We start from the raw sequence: 23913 nt of genomic DNA on the forward strand, positions 1-23913 counted from the left end.
CAGATCGAGGTACTCATTTTACCTCCCAAATTATACAACAATTAGCTCACCAACTAGGAACGAATTGGAGATTACACACCCCGTGGCATCCACAAAGCTCTGGGAGAGTGGAACGGATGAACCAGACAATTAAGAACACCCTCACAAAATTAATGCTAGAAACAAAATGGACCTGGGTAAAATGCCTTCCACTCGCTCTTCTTAGAATCAGAACACAGCCAAGATCTGATTTAGGCTGCTCACCATACGAGATGTTGTATGGGTTGCCCTACCTTGTTACATCACAAGAGCTGAATGCAAAAGAGTGTGGAAACACCAGTGTACAACAGTATGTACAGTTAATTGCCAAAAATCTAGAGTTACTGAGGGAAAGAGGTCTTCTTCCACAAACACCCCCACTTGATTTCAGCTTACATCACATCAGTCCTGGTGACTGGGTGTTGATAAAATCATGGAAAGAAAAGTCATTAACTCCATCTTGGGAAGGTCCATTTCAGGTCCAGCTAACCACCGAAACAGCCGTCCGAACATTTGAAAAGGGCTGGACGCACGTCAAGAGAGTGAAGGGTCCGGTAGCACCACCAACTGAAGAGAAGAAACCTCCGGACAAACCAGCAAATTAAGCATCCTGTTTGAAAACTCCACTCAGCAACCTTCAGTCCAAGTTAATAAAACCCTGTACTCCCAGTTCTTCCCCAGTTATACCCCGTTAATAAGCACAGTTTTTCCCAGTTACACCGTGTTAATAAGTGTTAGCTACAAGTTGTTAAATTAAGTTGAAAATATTTAGCTATTAATTTTGTTCCTTGTTATTCTCTTTTACAGACTCTGCATTCGCATAACCATATTGTCCCATTAACTGTATAGTAAGGCTCCATTTGAAGCCAGCATTCTCTTTCAATAACAGTTTGATCAGACTCCAAATTTATGGGCATAGTACCTTTAATCTTTGACAAGGCCAACCCCAAAACAACCATGAGTTTCCTGAAGTCTGAGAGCACTAAAAGACTATCTGAAGGTGAGAAGCCTAAAGAAAGGACCAAAGAAGCAAAGATGACAAGTCCCACAAGCAGAGGCAACCCTAATGCAAACAGCTCCTCTTGGGTATGCCTAAAGGGGAAAGAAAGCAACATCCTGCTAAGTGTCATCTATCTCTGGATCCTCTGGCTTCCCTTCACACAAGCAGCTGACAGCCGCTGTCACCAATGTTACAAGACTGTGTACCAGGCAGAAGGAAACTCATTCCAAATCCGACACTTTTTCCGAGCACATACTTATGTTAATCCATCTTGTTACAACATAACAGAATTAAGTACCTGCTCGGAAAAAGGACACAAGTATTGGATTGGCAGAAACATTGGCACCCAAATACAGAAACAGAAGGGAGAGTGCCCCTCCCAAGATGATTGGCTCTGTTTTAATTTTAAATATATAACTAGGACAGAAGATTTGGTAAAAAGAAAGACCTATGACACCGACCTGATCCAAGAGGTGGTCATAGAGGAAAAGGAAAAACAAAAAGATAACAATCCTTTGATGTCAAGGAAAAACTTATTTATTGACCTGGCAGAAAGGATTGGACAACAGCTAAATTTAACAAATTGTTGGGTGTGTGGAGGAACTTTAGAATCGGAAAGTTGGCCTTGGCGGGGAGTCAGTCTTGGACCCCCCGATTTACTCCGACTGAGTAATCTTTCCCCCACAACCCGACATGACAATGAAACCTGGCTGTTAAGTAATTCTGTTATTGGAGAAGAATGTATCTGGAGGAAAGGAAGAAAATTTTTAAAAGAAGTTGGTGAGACAATATGCAAAAGGTACCTGGTAACTGATGGGCAAAAACACTGGTGGATACCTCAAGAACCAGATGTATTCTGGTCTGCAGAAAAGATCAAAAACAAAAACTGTGTTTTGCATTCTGTTAAAAAACTCTGGCAGTGCTGGGATCAGGGAAATCCATACTCTGTCCTGCCACAAATCTCCAAGTACTGGAACACACCAGCAAGTATACAACCCCACTTCTGGGAAGCACCACAAGATCTTTACTGGATCTGTGGTAACCGAGCATACTCCAGCTTGCCACCTCGCTGGAAAGGGAGCTGCACTCTCGGAGCCATTCAACCAAACTTCTTCCTACTTGGTGAAAACGCGGGAGCCCACCTTGGAATCTCCCTTTATGATGAACTTTCCCGTACAAAGAGACATGTAATAGGAGGGACCCAAAGATGGGGAGAAGAAGAGTGGCCAGCCGAGAGGATCCTAGAGACTTATGGACCTGCAACATGGGCACAGGATGGGAGCTGGGGGTACCGAACTCCCATCTACATGCTAAACCGGATCATCAGACTGCAAGCACTAATTGAGGTAATCACTAATGAGACCTCTCTTGCTCTTGAACTGCTTAACACACAGCAAGGGCAAACTCGAGCAGCCGTGTACCAAAATCGGCTAGCATTGGACTATTTATTAGCAGAGGAAGGTGGAGTATGTGGCAAATTTAATACATCAGACTGCTGCATCCATATTGATGATCACGGTGAAGCCATCACCAAGATTACCCAAAACATCAGGAAACTAGCCCAGGTTCCAGTGCAGAAGTGGCAGTCCCTAACCACTTCCGAATGGTGGGGAAATATTTTCCAAGGACAATGGTGGAAGAAAGTTTTAATCATTGTTGGACTCTCTCTTACAGGACTTATTTTCCTCCCATGCTTAATCCCCTGTTTTATCCGTCTAATCACCACTGTCGTCCAAGGTATGCCACTGATCCAGGATCTTCAAGGACAACAGCAGCGTCCACCATTCGCTCAAAAGATTATGCATATCAATAACAGTAACAATAAGAAAGCCAGAAAGGAGAGAAAAATTGCCCAGCAAATATGGAACAGTTTTAAAGAACTTGAAACTATCCCTGAAGAGCTACCCAGTTTCACTTAAATGCAAAGACCAAAGATGCAAGCATAAGAGAAAAAGGGGGGACTTGTCATACATGAAGTCCCTAATTAAGTTTGGTCTTTGCATGTTAAGTGCCTTAATTAGTTAATTTTGAATTAAACAGTTCTTTAGATTAAATGATAAAGTTAACCCATCAGCCCAGGTACAAAAATCAAGCTTTATTAGTAGTGTTTTTACTTGTTCAAAGCAGTTTGTCTGTACCAGTCCCAGTTAAAATTCCCAGTTAAAAGTCTACTAGTTAAAAATCCCTTTTTCAAACTCCAAACTACTTGTACATAGTAAGAGTTGTTTTTCCTATGTTCATTGTGTATTTTTATAAGTGTTTTAAGAAGTATTGAATGTATTTTAATGGTTTTTTTAAAGTTTTGCTTTGCACTTTAGTCTTGGGACTAACTCCAAAACCCCAGTTCCTAACAGCCAATTGCTATTTTTAGCCCCATAGCCGTTATTCTGCAAGTAAGCTCCATAGCAACCTGAATCTTAATGAGGGCATGTTACCACCCTTACTTCAACTGCTGCTACCCCCCTAACGACGACAAGCCATTGGTAGACAGAGATGATCTGTCAAAAAGAAAGCACCAATCACTTGAAACCAAAGGGGTGTGCTATGGGCGGGCTGTGGGCGGGCTGTGGGCGGATCGGGGCGGAGCAAAGGCACTATAAAACAACGAGGCAGCCATCAGAGCAGGTGCAGATCACTGCAGATCAGCTGTGGTGAGTGCCAGTGCTGGGTACTTAAGCCTGACTCCTATCTAGGAGCCTTTAATAATTTCTCCTTTTGACTTTTAGACTAGCTAGAAGTCAGCCCAGCACTGCAAGTTTTCTTTCCACTAGAGGTTCAGTGCTGTTAAAGCCTGAAGATCTCTTAATCCCTGCGCTCCTGGGGCATACCTCCTGAGCCATTAAGATCCCAAATTTTTATATTTTTCTAATTTCTGTAATTTTTCAATTTTTCTATTTTTAATAAATTATTTTAATTTTTACTAAGAGTTGTCTCTTTCCTCACACTTGGTATGTAAGTAAGATTTATGGGTTTAGATTTAAAGATATTTTCCTAGGACATAACTTAAAGCAGTTGAGAAGTAAATATTTTGATCCAAGAGGAGTTGTTCTAGGAAAATCAGAGAGATAAATCTTTCAGCTACAGAATGGAGACATAAATCTGTCAGCTAAACTTGATGATATAAAAGCTGTTCAGCCCAGCTGATTCTGCATTTTCACAGGGCAACAGATGCTTCAACATGTCTAGCACTAGAAACCAAAAGAAGTCCCAACTGACCATTAATGTGTCTTAAACACCATTTACTCATATGTCTAATATTCCCTGGACAGGTCATACGTTATTAGTCTTTTCACTGGCATATACTGACAAAGGAACATTCAGTGAATGCTTAAAACCATGTGTATGTACAACTCATGAGGTGACTACTGTAAGCTACATGAATAAAATTGTCTATTCAGCACTGAACTTCTCTACCTTCTTTCTTTACTGGGTGGTATCCTGCTTCATTTGATCAAAAAATGAATGTTTAATCCATAAGTACACAAATGCACTAAGACACAAGTATATTAGAATCTGAGTTCAAAAGCAGTAGCCTGATGTCTCCCAGAAATGTGTCCTTACATTGCAGAATGCATCTGTGTGGGTTATTTAAAATACTTACTAGGATCCCATGCAATACAACAACATATTACCAAAAAAAAAAAAAAAAAAAAAAAGAAGAAACAGAGATACTAAAAAATCTAGCACAAGGAATCACTTGTAAAAAGGGTATTATTTGGAAAACTTGTCATTTTAATAAAATGCATAGAAATAACTACACTTCAGAAATTAGCAAGCAGTTTCTCTGCATTGATAATTTTACTTCTGCACATGTTGATTTTTCAGTCTTGGACCTCACAAGCCTGAAAATAAAATGAATAATAATAGGTTTAGCTTTAAGTAAGCCATATGAGTAAGTATGCTGGGGTAGCAAGACTGATATTCAGACCGACCAGACACGACAGCTTGTGTAACTCTGGACACATCACTCTCCTGGGGAACAGATTTAGATGGGAGACTCCCAAGCTACTGCCAACATGAGTTTAAGTCCACAATAATAGCAAGCAGCTCTTGGAACAGGATAACCATGTTTCAGCCCTTGACAACACCACTCTCTATGAGGGGGCTTCCTCCTGACTTTGAAACTCAGCACCGTGCTTCCTTGTACTGTGCAGGTGTCTGTCTCACCTGATGGCTGCATCCCAGCTGCACTCCCTGCCTCAGCTTCTGAGCTGCTTTGGGCTGGAGGTGCTCAGGCACTGAGGGAAACTAGAGTGCAAACTGCATCCATCTTCTGAAAATCCCCTATCATTAATATTTTAACCAGGTATCACAATATTTTGCATCATTTTGCCTAAATGCTTAATTTCAGAACAATTTTTTTCTTATTTTATTGGTGTTAAACAGAATTTTTTAACAAAATTTAGTATTGGGTATCAAAAATCAAGTTCTGACTGCAAAAGCACCTTGGTCCCAATAACAGATAAAAGCTTAGCATTACTGGATTTTACAGAAATATCTATGGTTCTTGTGCTATTTTATTCATAAAATGAAGAAGACAAAAGCCAAGTATGTCCTTGAATACTTGGCTGATTGGTGACAGAAAGCTAAATCAGTTAACACAAGTACAAGGTGAAGGGGCAAGCTCATTTTTCCGTCTGTTTTTATAGAACACACCCTTTGTGAAACGTCACAGTCAAGGGCAGTCAAAAATTAATGTCATTCTAATCTTTAAACACTTTAACTTGTTCAGTTCAATGTGTCAGACAGGAAACTATCCCTAAACAAATCTGAGATGTTGTTAAATTACTAAGATAGCTGTGATTTCCTTCTTTGCAAAATCTCATTTCTAGCTGCAGTATTATTTCCACTCAAGGAAATCACTCTACAACACCAAATATTTTCACATGCATTGAAACATGTAGACTACACAAGTCTGCGGATGTTTGCTTTGGCAAAGAATTGAATTTCCTCTCTTTCTCTGAATACAATGTAATCCTCCTTACTTATGTCTTCGGGGGGGGGGGGGAAGGATAATCAACAAAAAACCCCTCAAACACTTAAAAATCACATTTTAAAACCACCACAAATTAATTTGCTACCAAGATTTGTTTCTCCTCTAGAGAAGTCAAACAAAAAAGGCAAAATCAACCCCCAGATTTTAATCTCATATTCGTGCTCATCTTTTTAGTTAGAACTATACAATTAACAGAACAAATGAACATTAGTAAGAATGTAAGATGCACAGTAGCAGTGCAGTTCATATTTATTCTGACACCTTTGTTAATGAATTTGATATGATGTCATCTTTTTAAGAGACTTCCTTTTGGGAAGGCACTAGACTAAGGATTTTATACATTATCTTTTCTTTCACAGTCTCACATCCTGGATTGTAGGCTGGATGATTGGCTGCTTGTCTGTCCTTAAAAATCTCAGAGATATCACGAAGATTTGCAGAAATTATTTTGCATCTTTGTCCAATTTTCTGCCAAAAGGATGGGCTGTAGCCTAAAATCTATAATGGCTAGAAAGTGGAAGGGAATTCACACAAACATATGACAAGGAGCAAGGAGAACACTATCCTTTTTACTTCCGATAAACTACTACTTCCCTGGAGCTTAGGTTTCCCTCTAGGGTTAATATTTTCTTCTATAGAGATAGCCAAGTTGTATTTCTAGTGCTTAGCACTAAGTCCTAGTCCTAGTCCTCGGCAGTCTTCTCAATTTAGAGAAAAATATATCTGATTATTTCCAGTGTTCTACCCGCTTTGATTAGCCTTCTCCTTCCGCAGGCACGCAGAATGTCTGGGAAACGTGGCTTAGGCAGTAAGTCAAGCGATAGATTCTGTTTCCTTTCCAACTTGATAGGACCACAGAATGATTTGGGTTAGAAGGGACCCTTAACAATCACCTAGTTTGTGCCACACCTTCCCACTGCCCCCTTCAAATTCCCACTCAAGTCTAGTTCTTGCCTGCACTTATGAATGCCAGCCAAAAACCCCTGTATTTCCACACTCTTCTGAAAGCAAGAAGAGAGGAGAATAGCAGAGTGGTACCACAGTGTCAGTTAGATATATTACTAGGACTGTAGCATAACATGGCTCTACATCAAGCTATCCTCCACAAGTGTAAGATTCTATTCTCCAAAATTACAAGTACACTCTGCTAGGAAGACTTGTTTGAGGAACCCATCACGGCACACTGCTTGTTATCCACACCTGGAAGCGTCAGCAACATAGAGCTGAGCAGGACTCAGAGGTTGTCTACTGGGTCTCAGGAGTTGAAAAATTATACTCTCATTAAGACAGGCACACTGAAAATGAAATGAGGTGTCTATTTCTCTAAGTGAGCTATGCTAACTTTAAAGAGGATGGTGCCAGACTCTTTTTTTATTGTGCCAGACTTTTTTTATTGTGCCCAGAGACAAGATGAGGAGCAATGGCCATAAACTAAAACACAACAAGTTGCACCTCAACATGAGGAAGAATTTCTTTTCCTTGAGAACAGGCTGCCCAGGGAGGTCATGGAGTCTCCCTGTCTGGGACAAAACCCACCTGGATGTGTTCCTGTGTAACTTGCTCTAGGTGACCCTGCCTTCGGGGGTTCGACTGGATGATCTCCAAAGGTCCCTTCTAACCCTAACAACAGAGTAGCAGAAAACAACTTTTTTTTTTATTATACTTGTGATGTTTTCCCTTGTTTTTTTATTTGGCTAAATGATGACTCTGCTATTAAGCCATAAAATGAAACCTGATTTACACAGCACATATTTACTTTGTTAATTTTTCTATTCTGTAATTTTTTTCCTTTTTAATTTAGGATCTATGTAAGGTGGAGTTAGAAGCAAAGTCTAAAAAGTGATGCAAACCCAGTTTCTAAATTAAGCACAGTGTTAGAGTCATTTTTCATTGCTCACTGAATGCCAGCTCTTCAGAAGTCTTGCTGCTCAAAATGATCTTTGTCTATTAACTTCCCCTAAATACTGTGCCCAACAAAGCCTCATAATTACTTGACACATACTTTCTTCTTTAATGAGAGTTAAAGCTTACGATGACATCAGCCTGTTCTATTTGTCTGAGACTCGCAAGCCAGATGAAGTTTACTTACTGAGCGTTGCAACCCTGCCAAAATTCAGGCTGCATAGAACAGTATGTTCCGGCCCTAATGTCTTGCCAGTTTTCAATGAAGTGCTTGACAGAGACCACATGTGGAGGTCAAGTGATACTATCATGATCTCACCAGATGGTAAGTTGTGGTATCATTCCCAAGGCAGGTAGTATAGTCTGTTCAGAAACAGTTGGCAGGTGAACCATGAACTCACAGCCAGAAGCAACTGGATTATTGCAAAAGATCAAGAACGCTATTGATGCTGGCAAAAAGACTGTTCCAAGAATTTTTCTTGCACATAATTCAAGGATTCAACTCTCAAGACATATGTTTTCTTGCAAAAAAAATAGAAGTCCTCCTGCCAAACAAATCTTGCATTTTCGCATGGTTATTATGTTATGTACGTTAAATTGTAATATAAAGACACTGTAAGCTCACCTTGCTTGTGTTCTTGCATATATGTTAACCATCACCAGGTCACTCCAACTTTGATGTCAATTCAGAGGTTATATCTACACAGGTTAGAGTGCAGGACTGGACTATATTTCAGGAAACAACAGGAAAGTAGACCATGGAGGAATCTTACAAAATTTTACAATTACATTCTCCACCCCTCTAAAGTAATAGCCTATCCAAGTCAAACAGTGAAATACTCAGCATTTCACAAATTCCAGCCTTCAGTTAAAGCAGGTAAGCAATTTAAACCACCACTGAACTGGCACTGCTACTATTTCCTGGGCAAAGATTCAGAAACCATATTTCTAAAACTGCAAGAAAGCCACACAATGGATTCCTCTTACATCGTAAAAAGACACAGTTTTACAGCAGACCTCAAAATTTTAAATTCTTCTGGTGCAAAACCTATTAATTGACTGTGAACATTATCTGAGTAAAGACAGATTCTCAAAGGGATGCTCCAAAATGAGTCTTATCTCCAACTGCACTTCTGAGAGGCTGTACCTTGCTAACACGAAATCCTCCACTGAAAATCGGAACTAACATCCTAGTTCATACTGGCCAAGCTTCAGGAAAAAATATGACCAATTGTAGTTAATTGCTTCTTGACTGAGAAAGCTTAGATTCCTTTTAAATAATTCATCACACTGCAACACCTTACTCTATTCAAAATTACAGGAAAAAACAGTTGGAAGATAAGGAGGGACAAAAAAGCTGCGGGAAAATAAGTTGGCTGTTTAAAAAACGTGTTGCCTAAAGTTATTAAAATGCTTTCTGCCTTTTTTTTTTTTTAATAAGACACATGCTGTTAGTAAATAAATGGGCAGCAAAATGAAGTTGAGCATTAGGAGCAGTAAGGAGGATGGGTGGCAATTTGGACTGAAACAACAGAGTTTCTTTAGCAGTATGGAGAAGAAAATTCTGTAATACAGTACTAAAATATAACATACCCTTAACTGATATTCTTTGGAGATGTTGAGAAAGTAGTCACTACACTGCATGTATCATTTAGCTGTAGTTTTTAATAACTACTTTAAAAGAATTAATGTGTTTAAGTGCGCATACACCAGAATTAATTTTTGGAGCTGTTTCTATCATAAAAAGAAGTACAAATTACTCCCTTTCTCTAGCAGCTTTTTTTAGCCTTCCTAAATTTCATGCTTTACATGACAGCAAGATAAGCCTTCAGCCATCATTGCACTTTACTCTTTCCTTTTAATTTGGGCCTGCATCATTTATCCAAACCAAAGTGCAGCTGTTAGTTAAATTAAGCATCCAAACTGCACAGCAAACATTATCTGATGTGCTGTCAGCTGGCTTCATGTTTGCCATCTCATTATTGTTTTGTAAGACATGAACAAGTCTGGATATTTCTCATTCAGATAACTGAATATCATGTTTAAAAGCTCTTTAAAAAATGAACAAACCACCTTCAAATTGGAAATTAATTGTTGAGTTTTAATTTCTTAGTCATTTACCATGGTATAGGGCATTTTAAAGACCAGAGATTTCTTTTACTACACACTCTTGTTTCTACTAATTGGTTCTGGTACACCTTGATAATGGTCTCTACAATTGGATAGCACTAGCCAGGTTCAGCTCCAGTAGAAGTATGAAATACATAAAAATTTCCAGGTTTATGACTGGTTACAGGGACTATTGTTTCTATAAAACTTAATGTATGTCATCACAGAATTTTATATCTGTGAAGGGCAACAGTTTGTACATGGCTTTTTCAACAAAGCAATTAAATGAAAGTCATTAAGAAAAGCTCCACACTTATACACTCTTAAAAAAATATTGTCTGGTCCTTCAAGCAAAAGTGGATAGAGGGAGGAAACACCCCAAAAGATTGACTTTTAGATTTACTTAGAATATCACCATATTCTAAGTAAAACAATAGCCCTGTCACTGCACAAGACAGAAGTGTCCCACCAGTTCCCTCCTCAGAGGACCTGCAACCTAGAGAATATATCTGGCATGCAACTGGATCTCATACTGATTTCAAATGCAAAGGGACCACATCTTTCATGCTGCTTTCATGTTGTCAGTGAAAGGCACATGTCCTGTAGAGTACACTGAACATCACCCAGACAGCTCCCAGCCACCTGTAATATGAGCTACATAAGTACATCTCAGTATTTTGAGATGCAGCTCAAGGGACCTGCAAATATGACCCTCAGAGCTCTGCGCGGCTCTTTGATACTGCAGTTACACCATCAAGTTGTAAAATGTATACCAGGCAAGTTGCTTTAGGGTTCATGGTGCAAAATTCTTACTGGTCCTATGATTTACTGGCAAAACTTCCAGTTTCATTCTGCAAATGCAGTTTTGCACTTAGGAGTACAACACAAAGAGACTGATGACTGGGAATAGTAATCAAAGGCAGCTCTTTCTGTATTTAATGAGAAACATGTTTTTCTGGTCATCAAATTACCACTGATAAGAAGACCTAGTGAAGTCATTGTGAATGCTGCCTGTGACTTTTCTGGAGTGATATCAGATCATATTAGACAATTATTTGGGTACGACTCTCTTCAGTATTCTCCAAAAATAGACACATGGGTTAGATCAAGGGTTCTGCTCAGGCTTCTTTATTAGACTGTAGCAAGTACCTACAAGATAGCAGCAGAAGAGGAAAGGTACGTTCAATGCTACCTCCTCCCAAATACTTTTGCAGCCACCAGCCACCTTCATTTCAGGGACTTCCTGGTGTGATTTATCTTTCAAAATCCATAACGGATTTGTCATCCTTGCAGCATTTCTTCAATCTCCTCTTAAGCCCATGTAAACTTTTAGTGTCATACTCAGCCTTGGTCCTTGTTATTCAGATAACTCAAGTAGGAGCAACAAACTTCTCACTTTACTGTTTCTTTTTCAGGTCACTTCTTAATATGATCAACATGGATGCTCAAATACTCCAAGGCTGCTGCAACATTTCACCACAGATGAGGAGATCATTTAGTCCTAACCTGCAACTTTTCTTTACTGTCTGTTATTTAAGATGATCTTCCTTATTATGGAAGTGAGACTTGGTTTCCTTATGAAATCCTTGATGAGGGAACTTGGAAGCTTTGTGGAAACCCAGACAGACTGTATCAACCAGATCACACCCATCTGTTTGCTGAATGCAAGAGCACTGTAAAGGAGTTGTAAAGCAGGGCTTCTTTTTTACTAAAGCTACATTTACCCTATTCATTATCTTCACAAAGATGCCAACTGGTTAAATTCTCTATTATACTTCTAGTAATTTTTCCAGTATATAAGCCAGATAAGGAGGCCTGGGGGTTTTTTTATATCTCTTATGCTTTCCAAACACCAACTCTACCTTTCACCTATCTTCTCTGAATTTCTTCATGCCAACCTAGAATGTGGCATTGGCAGTATTTAACAGTATTATTCAGTAATTTTTTTCTCTATTTCTTTGCTCCACATAGTAGAAAGAGACTTAATACAGACGCAGTTATTTTGTACAATCTTTCCTGTTTCAGATAGCACTGCAGTCTCTGGTGCACCATCTTGAGAATACTTCACACATCTGCTGCTCAGACAAAGGAACTACAGAGCGCTCCTTAGACAAAGAACTGCACTCCTTATCTCTGTTATTGAACAAGTTTGATGTTCATCATCTGTCTGTGTCAGTAACCTTAATCTGTGAAAAATGTTAAGCCAAGTTCAACTGCTTTACCATCCCAGAATAACAGGCAACTCTCTGGCCAAAGAGTAAGACAAATTATTTCTATATGGTTCCATGAACAAAGGAAAAAGACTCCATGATACCCATAAGCTCTCAACATCTACAGAAATGCATAAATGAAATAAATTAGCTTCTAAATAAAATGTCAGGTAAAATGACTGGAAGAAAAGCACAAAAAAAAGATAGACACTAAAAGCCTAATGGAAAATTTTTGTAATTACCATGCAGTATTTACAGTCTGGTACATCCAAAATAAGAAATTGCTACATGAATTTGATGTGAAACACAGAAACAAAACAAATATAATCTCCATTCTTAATTGGTTTATCAATAATTATCTGTTTATCTGTATCAACAGAGAGAAAGAGAGAGAGAGACACACACACAGCCACTCTTTGACCTTATTAAAATACTGCCCCATACCATTTGTCTAACAAGTCCTCAGCCTCTTAATTTGGCATCCTACAGCAGTAAAATGTGCACTCCAGCACCCAATATCCAAACTCTAATACAAAAAACTAGCTTCCTTCTTTAAGGCTTACATAACTTGGGCATTTGAACAGTGTTCCAGACAAAGAGCTTCTTTAATAAAGATTCAATATCCCTGCCCTCATCACAAAAATGCTGTTGAGAGATATCACATATTGCTTGAGAATTCTAACAAGTCTGCCACAAAGATTGGAGAAAATCACAGCTAACACTTATGACATCCTCAGTTAATGAACAAAGGCAAAGACACTTCTAAAAATAACATGCAGCATTCACATTTCAGGCCTCTGTGCACAAAAAGAAAATCTAAATCAGAACAATTAAAAAAGGCATATAAACCCAGTCATTAATTAACTTTAAATCAACATTTTAAACAAATTTAAAAGTCAGTCAAGTGTTCTCCCTCCTCCTTCTGAATTAATCCTGCTTTCATATCCTCAGGGAACTTATAAAAACTTGAGAAGTGACTTAGAAGATGCAGTAGGTTGTAGAAATAAAAGACACATTTTGAAAAACAGCTTTTTCCTACAGCAAAAACTGATTCATTGCATCCTTCCTCAGAATGTGAAAAAATGTATCTGTTATTCTCAAAGGAGACTTCTGGATGATCCACAGAAAAAAAAAAAACAAAACACAAAGCAAAATGAAAATACATTCACAGAACACTTAAAGGAGAAAGGAAATGTGTCATAAGAAAAAGGTTGAGAAGACCTCACCCAGAAGACCTTTGAGTCAAGAGAAACCTCCCTTCCTCTCTAAAAGATGATAAAAAAAGCACGCATTCATATCTTGTTGACTTCTAGTAGACATTTCTGGTTTAGGTGTAACCTATGATAGAGAGATAAGGCATCTGAATCCATCCACCCTTTTGTTGAATTCTGGGCTTTTTATTAAAACAGAATACATCTGTCACATGTCCCCCATGAACTGCTCATTACCTTGCACCTTATACAGAAGTAGTGAAATAAAGTATAAGGTAGAATGGAAGAAAATACCTATAGCATAAATGGATCCTGTTGGAGCACAAGAAACATACCCCTCCTTCAAGCAGGACCACTATAACTTCTACAAAGAGTAGGTTCAACCAACCAGGTAAATCTAAATTAATTTGAAAGTTTTCCTCTTGGGACACAGGACTCTGATCAGAGTGAAATTTAGACAAAAATAAAATTATAGCAGATGCCCAAAGGAAGAAGTAGAAGAAAATAAGCTGGTAAGAGTACTGTGCTTCTAGAGGTGGTGTTAATTAAGTGGGTTTTAGATAGCTGCCTACAATAACTCTCAGTTCAGTAAGAGCCATGGTAGGTGTTCTCATTCAGCTGTGATTCTTCTGTCCCTCAACTTCCTACAACTGCAGTGCCTGCTGGTATCATGCTCCTCTTACAAAAAGGCGAATTCTCATAGTCCAAGAAAATTTGTGAGGAAAAAAGGCTGTCATCCACACAAACACAGGTTCTTCCTGAAGACTTGGCTGTTTCTCAGAAGGAAAGCCAACTGCAGGAGTATTACTATTTGAAATATCAGATTTATTAGCAATACCCAGGGACAAAGCAGATTCAGGACTCACAGGGCACACAGACAGAGAGCTCTACTGGTGGCATCCATACCGACAGAGATGTACATAGCGAGAACTTACTCTACACTGTTCTACAAGATGTGTGTTCATGGCTTTAAGGCTTAATTTGCAGCCACAGGGAAGCACGTCATTTTGGAATCCTGAGGAGAACAACAGCAACAGTGTGATTTCATATCAATCAAGATTATCCTTGCAGGCAGCAAACCAGAAATCTGTGGCATTAGATTATAAAGAAGTAAGGTGGTATCACTTTGTGCAAACATGCATGAAAGATACCTGTGCAAAAAATCCTGCTGTGCTGGGGGGACATTATTGGAAGAAATGCTTGCTTTGCTCCGATTTTTGTATTAACAACCTCAATTTAAACTCCTTTGGCGACAGAAGGTGGTACACTGAAAAATAATATGATATTAAAATCAGAGTGGCCAGATACTGAGTTGCTGAGCAACCAGACGTAGCTTCTGACATCTTAAAAGTTCAGAAAACATCAAGCTCCAAAATCAGCTTCCTAATTATGGACAGCTGAGCTAACAATTTCTAAAAATCCTGGCCACTGTTTTAAAATAGATCTTACTTCTAAAGAAGATAATGAGTCACAGTTCCAAGTAGGTTCCAAGTCCATGCCTGTAGCATACACACATACACATGGGAAATTTAAGAACTGCAAATTCAGGGACTGATTCTAAAAATTTGGATGAGTCTACAGTTTAATAGCACTTTGAAAAAAAATTAATATGTTAATTGTGATTTCAATATTAAATTAATCATACATTTCCTTTACTGCCTCTCCTTTATTTTTACTGCTTGAAGATTATTCTGTGGCTCTTGCAGACAGAATGAATTCCAGGTATGTTTTCACTATATGCTGTGCTCATTTGCAGTGTCATTTCAAGTATTTCAGGGAGGGGAAGGGAGGGCATGACCACCATAGGTGGCAGTCAGTATAAGAGATCATCCCCTAAGATTACAAAAGCATAGCTGAAAATATCTTTTATATAAGCAAGACATTTGGCAGATTTTTAGTGTATTTTATTTCTCCAGAAAATATGTGAAAGTGTCATTAACATTTGTTCACATTATGATGATTCTCTTAAAGCCAAACTTCTTATTTGGGTATAAAATTGTTTTATTTTAACTGTGGACAGTGGGAAAGAAAATTGCCAAAAATGATGAGAATAAACCTGTGGCTCTCTTTCCATTCTCTTGCTTTTTTATTCAGATGAGTAAGACTCTTCAATGAATAAGTTATAACTAGTGAGAAAATATCAGCCTTGATCAAACACTGGGCACAAGTATTCTGCTCTAAAATACGGCCTTGACCAATAATTCAGAGTCAACAACTGTCCTCAGCAACCCAGGTTTGAGATCTAAATGGAGAAGCGAGGAATATAAGAAGCAGAGCAAAACCCCACAGAGTATGCTATATACATTAGTTCGTCTGTAGCAACATACAGGAGACTACATAAAAACAGAAATAAACCTGAAAATTGTGTTGGTTATTAATGTAACCTTCTAAAGTGTTATTCCAGTTCTTCACCTGCACTAAAAACATCAATACATTTTTTATTTAAGCCCGCTGTCTTGCCAGATAACAACTAAAATTAAAGTCTGTGAAACAAATTTTAGACTACTGTATCTGATATACTGTTCCATTCTTCTATTAGTACAAGAATTTGACTGGCTAGTAAAAAATCCCTGATGCCTCCTGTTACATTTCCCTATTATATTACAGTGCTTCTGTTCTGAAAATGATAGCAGCTGAAGTAACACACAGCTCCTTTATCACAGTCTACAAGTTGCATTTCTGACTTTTAAAGTTATCAGAGCTTTTATACTCACGAAGGCACTGAAGAGTCCTCATCTAACTATGCTGTCTCTAAAAAAACCCGTGAACTTTTTCTGAATAAACCACTGCATTTCATAGACAGAGCTCCTGAAGAAAAGCTTGAGGCCAACTTTATCTCCCCCACTCCAATTTCTGTATATTCCCCATACATGTTGAAAAACAAAAAAAGTAATTATTCCCATAAACTAATTTGCCAGTGCACAATACACTTGACTTCCTAAAGACTCAAATACTCAATTTCACAGTTCTTTCAGGTTCTTCCAAAAGGGTATTTTTTCCAAGAAAAACACACTTCTTTTACATGTTTCTTTTAAAGAGAGATCACTGAATAAGCCTCTAAGGAGATGCCTGTTAATTCTGTCAGATTTCACGTGTGGCTTTTCTCTGTGTACTCTGTCTACAATGTCATACTCATACAGATCTTCTATATTTTGTTTATATGGTGCATGCTTTTTTGGGGGCGTGGCAGGGGGCAGAATCAGTTTACACTATGCTTACCTGAAGGTGGCCCCAAATTCTGCTAGCACATCTTCTGGAGTGCTGTGACAGACAGCAAAGACTGCACAGAGTGCTCAGTTCTAACTCATCCCTACCTTGTTCTGCTCTACTCTTTGGACAGTGTGGGCTCTGTGTTGCAACTTAAGAAAGGAGAGGACCTCCTTGCCTTGTAAGCATCAAACCTACTGGATTTTGTCCTGGAATTATTGTTATATACCCTGACCTTTTGAAGATTATTTTTTCAAGTGACTTCTCACTCTATAATAGCATCATTTGGAAGACGTTTAAAAAAAACAGTGCTGAATTCTCCAGGGAAGAAATCTGTAGACTCCTTTCACTCTGCATTCCATTGCAAACTACTTAGTGCATGTTCAGCACACTCTGAACAGACATGAGTATTTTCTAGGGGAGATTTAAAACAGTTACAGAGGGAACACTACCTTTAAATAGACATGGAAAACTTATGCTGCTGTACTAAAAAGTAAATAAAGTTACTGCCGGGGCCTTATCCACATGGAGATAAATTATTCTAAGCCCTACAGGAACAAAAGCTGCAAGATGGTAAAATTATATTGCAATAAGTCACCTATCCAGAAAAGGGAGTGGAGAAAATCTAAATGTACAGCATAAACTAAAACACCCCAGTCTTCAGACGCATAGAGATTTCTTTCTGGAACCACAAGGCAGGGAGATGAGATATCTATAACCCTAAAGAATCACGTATACCTGGAGCATAACAATGGGTTAAAAATAACAGGCTTATTGGGTTGGAAAGTTACAGGTGTTCATAACAGCTACAGTATTTTATTTCCTGCACAATTTTATGGAAACAGGCAGCTAAAAAAGAAAAAAAAAACCTTTTGGAAGTTCAGAATACCACCTTTTTCATTTTCTATTAGTGTGCTAGCTTCACTGGAAATAAAAATGTTCCCCTTTTGCAGGATCTTCCTGTTAGTAACAGTTGCACATAAATAAAGTTTTCTAAACAAACATCTTATCTTTTTCTGGAAGGAAGTCCATTAATAAGGAATTGACGTCCTTCCCTGAAAAAAAAAGATCAGTGCTAATTCTTTCCCATAAACTAAAGAAATAAACTTACACCCTGAGATTTTTTACTCTATTTTCACAGCAAACTGGCTTGTCTGCACGTAGGTAAAATGGAACTGTTTGGGTTTTCTTATAAACAATATCTCTGTTGCTACCTTGCCCCATAATACTGAATAATTAATTTCTTCCCGCAGTTTTTGATTGCTTCATGGAACTTGTGCTTTATTTCAATTCTACTCCATTCCTGTTAAAATTACATGGCAGCCTTTGAACAACTTTCAGCCTGGGAGCTTCAGAAACACACCATAACTCTCTAACATTTTGACCTATGCCATCATTTCCAGAAAGATGTCCTTTACTCAACAAATGCAGTCAGCTATACTCCAGCACCTCTACTGTGGTCTTCACTGGCTTTGTCAGCCACACAGGACATTTCTTTTGCCCAAAATGAGCTTTGCTATGGAAAATCCTCTGACAAAACCTTTATCTGTTTCCCTTCTTCAATGTAGCTTGTCCTTCAGGCTAAGAGAATTCGAAATTGATACTGTACTGTATACTACTTGTGATAAAATATATACTTTTCTCCCAATGGCTTCAGAAAACCAACACTTTAACCTATTTGCAACAATGCTGAAAATAGAAATGTTAATATGTTTAAAGAGAGTTTATATTTGCAGTGTTATTGTGCATCAAAATTTAAAATCTCCATGCCATACTGCAGGGAGATCAGAAAAAGAGAATGGCAGAATAATGTAGTCTGTGATTACCATACTTGTATAAACTTAGGAGATATAATACCATAGTATTTTTGTATGAGAAGATCTAATTATCTTAAACACATTAAATCTTTAACTATGGGGGATGCAAGAAACCTCATAAAAATATTTACATAGGAATTTCAAGAGGGAATTTTAAGAAAAAAAGTGTACAAATGTTGCAAGAGAAACATGTTATTTCTCTTCAGCTGTGTCTATAAATGAGTTTTATTTCAAAGGCATATATTCCAATTTTGAAAGATGAAACACTGCTAAGTTCCAGCAATCACAGATATCCTAACAATGGGAAAATAAAAATCCACAATCCTTTACCAAGAGTGTGGATCAAGTTCTATTACACAATACTTCACTTAAGAAGGCATTTAACATACGTCTTAATGCAGATAAATAAGAGAGTGACAGGGAGTGGGACTCAGCATCAGGCTGCTCCTCCTCTCCCTCTATAGAGAACTCAAAGATTCCTTTCTGACTCCGTTTTGCACTCGGACACCTTGCTTTCCAAAGATCAGTCTGCTGTAGAGGTGACAAGCCCTAAGCAGATAAGAGTCAGTCCACATTACACAGCTTTGATGATATTGATTCCTTACATTCTTCTTTGGCACCCATATTTAGCTTTACACACTGATTTCTACAGTTTACATTTAGACAGCATTACTGTTAGCTGCTGGTGGAACCAGAAGACTTCATGTGCTTGTGCAGGTTTAGTGACGCACACCTGAGTGTCACTATAAAAGCAAGAGTGATTTCCTCTTCCCTTAGCTCTATTCTTTTTAAAGGCTTAGGTCCTCAAAAAGGTTTCCCCCCATTTCTGTTTAATCCTCGATAATGTACTGCGGAACAGTGACCTTTTATAAAAGCAAAACCAGAGCACTGCTTTAAAAGGTCACATAGCACAACTCAGAAAACAGGGCAGATATTCTGGTATCCCATGGCAGCACTGGAAACAGGGATACAGGCGACAGCTAGACAAGTGTCTAGACAAAACAATATGCTGAAGGTTTTCATATCTCGTTAGAACTTTCCCCTGTTCTCCAGGACTTCCCAGGCCTGTAAGGATACCTAGTCACCTAATACAATTTCCAGCTTTTCTGCCTTGCTTTTTCTTTACCCTCCTTCTCTTAGCATAATGCCTCACAAAACTTTTCTGATTTAGAATGATTCTTGACAGGGGAGAAAGCTCGGGGCAGTCTCAAGAGAGCTCAGTAAATATGGGCAAAACACTAAGGCTTTTAATAATTTTGTCTTGCAAGATGGAGCTTTGGTCAACTGTAGCTAATCAAAATACCTGAATGGCTTTAGGACTGCTGAAAGAACTGATGGTACCCAGCACACCAGACAAAGGAGCCCACTCAGTGGTGCTGCTGTTACCTGTGCTGCTGTCCTTTCTTGTCCCCTGACCTCCGCGTTCGGCAATACTGGTGTCGCAGCTGGTGGAGGAGGTGCTCTGCGCTTTTTCACTTCTGGGTTTGCTGTCATTCCAGAGATGTTACCAAGGGACAGTGATGAACCCAGGCTACTGGAACGAGAGTTCACCGAAGGGGAATTTGGTGCTGTGGAAAACCCCTGTAAATGGATTAACATCTTGGATTATCATCACTCTTTAAAAACAATGGGAAAGAAAGAAGAAAAACAAGACACATCTGGTTACCGTTTAAACAATGATATGAATAATCATGTATGTTCGTCTGCCAAACCTGGTGAATTGCAAACTCCAACTTTTGGAAACTTCCAAAGGTCAACTGGAACAAAACTTACAGGCGGTATTAATAAGACAGGAGGCACGATAAGCACCTACTGCGGTTTAACAGTAGTATTGATGGGAACACTGCTGCTGCTTGCTATTTAAAATATAAAGTTCACATCAAGACACATAATTACAGTTATCCAAATGCATTTGCAGTCACATTTAAATTACAAGTGTTAAACATTTCTGGAAGCAAGATTTACTTTTAAATGAGAACACTGTATTAATAAAATGCTGTCAGTGTCTCAGGCTTGTCTATTTTATTATCAATCTGCCTGATTTACCTGCGTCTTCTCTGCAGATTTATATAAGAGAAATTCTGCTACCATTAAACTATTCCCAATTTACATGCACAATCAAGCATAATCACTTACAACCTACTGAAAACAGCCATTTAACTTGGTGAAAAGAAGTCCTACTGACAGGCACCACTCTGGATTCTAACAGACCCAGATGAAAGGAGAAACAGAAAACTGTTTCAGTAATTCCTTACTGTTAAAAATTAATTTAGTTTTCACTGAAAACTTAATAAAATCAATGGAAAAAGTTTAATGGATTACAGAACCTTAATACATTTTTATATCTATATACAAGTAGAAACATATCCAGTTAGATAGCAGCAACTCTACAAATACGAAAGATTAGAAGTAGGATTGCTTGAGAACGTCCATTTTAATTTTAGCTTTTACTCTTAAATTCAATACATATTTTATTCTACTAATAAAAACCATGCAAAAACTTTTCCCTCAAAATCTGAGTCACCTTGTCCATTTTTTAATTAAGAGAACTTTCCATATTAAATTGAAGATTTTACTTTTTAATTAAGTTATTTGACTGTAACTTCTTCCCAGAAATATCTGCTGTGGAATCACCACTGATACCACTTCACCATGACCTGGAGCTGAATAGCAGTTCTGGAAACATAGGCTGATGAGCATGGTTGATAACGCTGCTCTTATCACAACAGAACATGCTACCACACTTACAAAACTCTCCCGTGTAGGACACAAAGCTCTCTGGTGGAATTTTGTCCAAAACCACAGAATACATACTGGCAGGAAACCAAAGGCCACCCCAAATGCCATTACTTTAAAAAAGAAAAGATAATTTCTTTCCAGAAATGCCAAGTTCAAGCTTAGGTAAAAATTAAAAAAACAGGGCAGCAAGCTTAAAAACACAATTCATTTAGTTTTAGGACCATTGAGGAAGCACTGATAAAGCATAAGGAGCTAAAAAATAGAGCAATGCAGAAATATATATAATATAGGCTCCTTTACTGCCTGGTAAAGTTCCATGTTCTGTAGATTCCCATGAAAGCAACTGAAATGCAAACAGATTCGTGCCTTGTCCTGCATTTACTGTGCATATGATACCAATTACTGACTTAGATGCTTTTGTTAACTTTTATGTTTCACACTGCACAGCACACTTCATCTTGGAATAATGTATTTAGCACAAGTGGGGCATGATACCAGTCTTTTCTGACTAAACGCTGTGTTTGCCACACCTTTTTCATCACCAATTTCTCTGAATTGAATGGCATCAATAGCATCTTTACCCTTCTAGTAAATAAAGAAAAAAGTTTTAAGTAGAAGGTGGAGTTTAAAAGTTTAGGTATAGTCTTATAAAGAAATAGTCTTGTCTTGGCCCTGTATCTTGGGCAGTGGAAAAAATAATGATCTCATCTGTAAGCTACCAGTTTTAAGTCATTATCAGTGCATATTGTACAAGGTACTATCAAATAAAGTTTGTTTACACCTACAGAAATGACAGGGTTCACAGAGTGAAATACAAAGTAGTTTCCTCTTTTCACACATTTATAAAACAACTGAACAAAACAATTTCAAAGTGGATTCTGCAGGTATGCTTTAGTGACTGTATTAATTCTTTAGCCTTCTGGACATAGGGGTTGAGAAATTTCAGACAAAGATGTTTGAAAATAATAAAAAAGTCCTAAGACTTCCCTCCTAGCACTACAAATACAGGATGCTGGTAAGACTATAGGCCATAACCAGTTTTAAACAAATATTCAATTCTATCACAAGATCTTGTGGCTGAAGATCTATCAGAATCCTGTTCAAAGCTACAGGCCATTGTGAAGGAATACAGTGATGAACAACTAAACAGTTTAAAGCTGGTTTGTTCTGGTTTTAAGCTTGGATTTCCTAACAGAACATACAGGGGGAATGATACTGTTCCATGATACTATAAGTAGTTTATAATAAAAAGACTTTAATGATAGAAAAAACCCAAACAACCATGCAAATTCATCTATTTTTTTTTTCCAAGTCCAACCTTTATATCAAGCCCATTATTCCCTTTACTGAACATTTCAAGAATGCTCATGTGAAGACACTTGCCCTAAAATAAAAACTCACCACAGCTTCCAGGGAAATGGAATGAGGACAATTGCAAACTAGTTTTGAAAGCCCTCTCATGCAGCAACAAGAGCTTTGCCTAACTGGAGGCAGACCTTCAAACTCTCCCATGTGTGTAGTCATTTTCATCAGCTTTACGAGAAAAAAAAAAAACCCTGGGCACAAAACACTGACAGGTGGTTGTGGCATGACTTGTCTTTTGTCATAAAACTAATACAGAGAGACAACACCTAATCCAGCTTTTATATTTTATGTTGAGTTAGATGTGATACAGTTTCTTTCCAAATCACGGGATTTTGGAGGATTGTTTTTCAGGCAGTTTAGCAAGGCAACTATTAAGAGCATACAACATTAATCAAGCAAAACTGCAGGGACATGATACGTACATGCCAAATACTCCAACCATCTCTCATTTCTTGTTTTCCTGATTTCTTATCAAAGAACTGATTGAATTACTCAAATTACAGCAGTGTAAGTGAGGAAAGCCAAGCTCAGGAACTGCAGCCAATCTTGCTGGCTTAAAAAAGTCAGCCCTTATCCTCCACTTCATTTGAGAAACAGGTTAGCATGAATACTCTGCTCAGAATCCAAATCAGTTCACAGAATCCCTGTGTTTCACAAGAAAAGCGAACAAAAAAAAGGAAAAAAGAAAAATCAATTCAGAAAAAGAAATTTCATGGAAACTAATTATAAAAAGAGCTTTCAAAAATGTCTCCCAACTTGTAAAATCACAGTCTTTGTTAAACCACCAGTGTTCGAGGACTTCGCTACCAGTTCAAACAGCAATTAATTAATGCAAACTAGCAAGAAAAAGAAACAGTTTGGTTTGGGGTTGTTTTTCCCCCCTGAATTAAAGCAAACCCAACACAAAACCAGATAGACCAGCGTAGGTCAGCAGTCAGGCTAGACACTAGCTGAGCAAGGGTTTGGAATATGTACTGAAGCAAAACCATGGATTAGAGTCCACTCCAATTCCATGAAGTAGGTACTGGAAGGAAGCAAGAAACAACTGCCATACCTACCTATGGTGCCATCAGGTTCCATCACTGTTTCATGTTGAACTTGTCAGATAGTTTTTTTCCTTCTCACTAAACTTTTGAAATTCAAGGAACTTTCTTTTTCTTCCCTAATGTTCCACGTGTTTTCTTTTGGGTTCAGCAATTTAATTTTGAGACTTTTTCCTACCAGTTCTTCTAATTGAAATTTCAGACAAAGATATTTTTGAAGGGCAAATAGGGACTGCTAAAAACACAGAAGTATGAAGGCTAAGAGTAACCTGGTGAGGTAGGCAAACCACTCCCAT

At 38.1% G+C, this 23913-nt stretch overlaps 2 protein-coding genes across 11 annotated transcripts in view; one reads left to right on the plus strand and one right to left on the minus strand.

The window, feature by feature from the left end:
* COBL (cordon-bleu WH2 repeat protein) overlaps positions 1-23913 on the minus strand; it is a 169240-nt gene that overhangs the window by 64014 nt on the left and 81313 nt on the right. For 9 of the 10 annotated variants that reach the window (XM_069004120.1, XM_069004122.1, XM_069004121.1 and 6 more), the window contains one exon: positions 19857-20051. In XM_069004120.1, coding sequence (XP_068860221.1) covers positions 19857-20051 — 195 coding nt within the window. Of the gene's footprint in view, positions 1-14345; positions 14462-14597; positions 14714-19856; positions 20052-23913 lie in introns of those variants that run through there. The other variant, XR_011148311.1, reaches the window with a different exon arrangement.
* Positions 627-2773, plus strand: LOC138104861 (endogenous retrovirus group 3 member 1 Env polyprotein-like). The gene is made up of 2 exons (XM_069004131.1): positions 627-2364; positions 2693-2773. The coding sequence occupies exons 1-2, from the start codon at positions 928-930 to the stop codon at positions 2714-2716; spliced, it is 1461 nt and encodes a 486-aa protein (XP_068860232.1). The 5' UTR covers positions 627-927; the 3' UTR covers positions 2717-2773.

The sequence above is a fragment of the Aphelocoma coerulescens genome, chromosome 2 (assembly GCF_041296385.1).
Source record: "Aphelocoma coerulescens isolate FSJ_1873_10779 chromosome 2, UR_Acoe_1.0, whole genome shotgun sequence".
In the NCBI taxonomy this organism is placed as follows: Eukaryota; Metazoa; Chordata; class Aves; order Passeriformes; family Corvidae; genus Aphelocoma; species Aphelocoma coerulescens.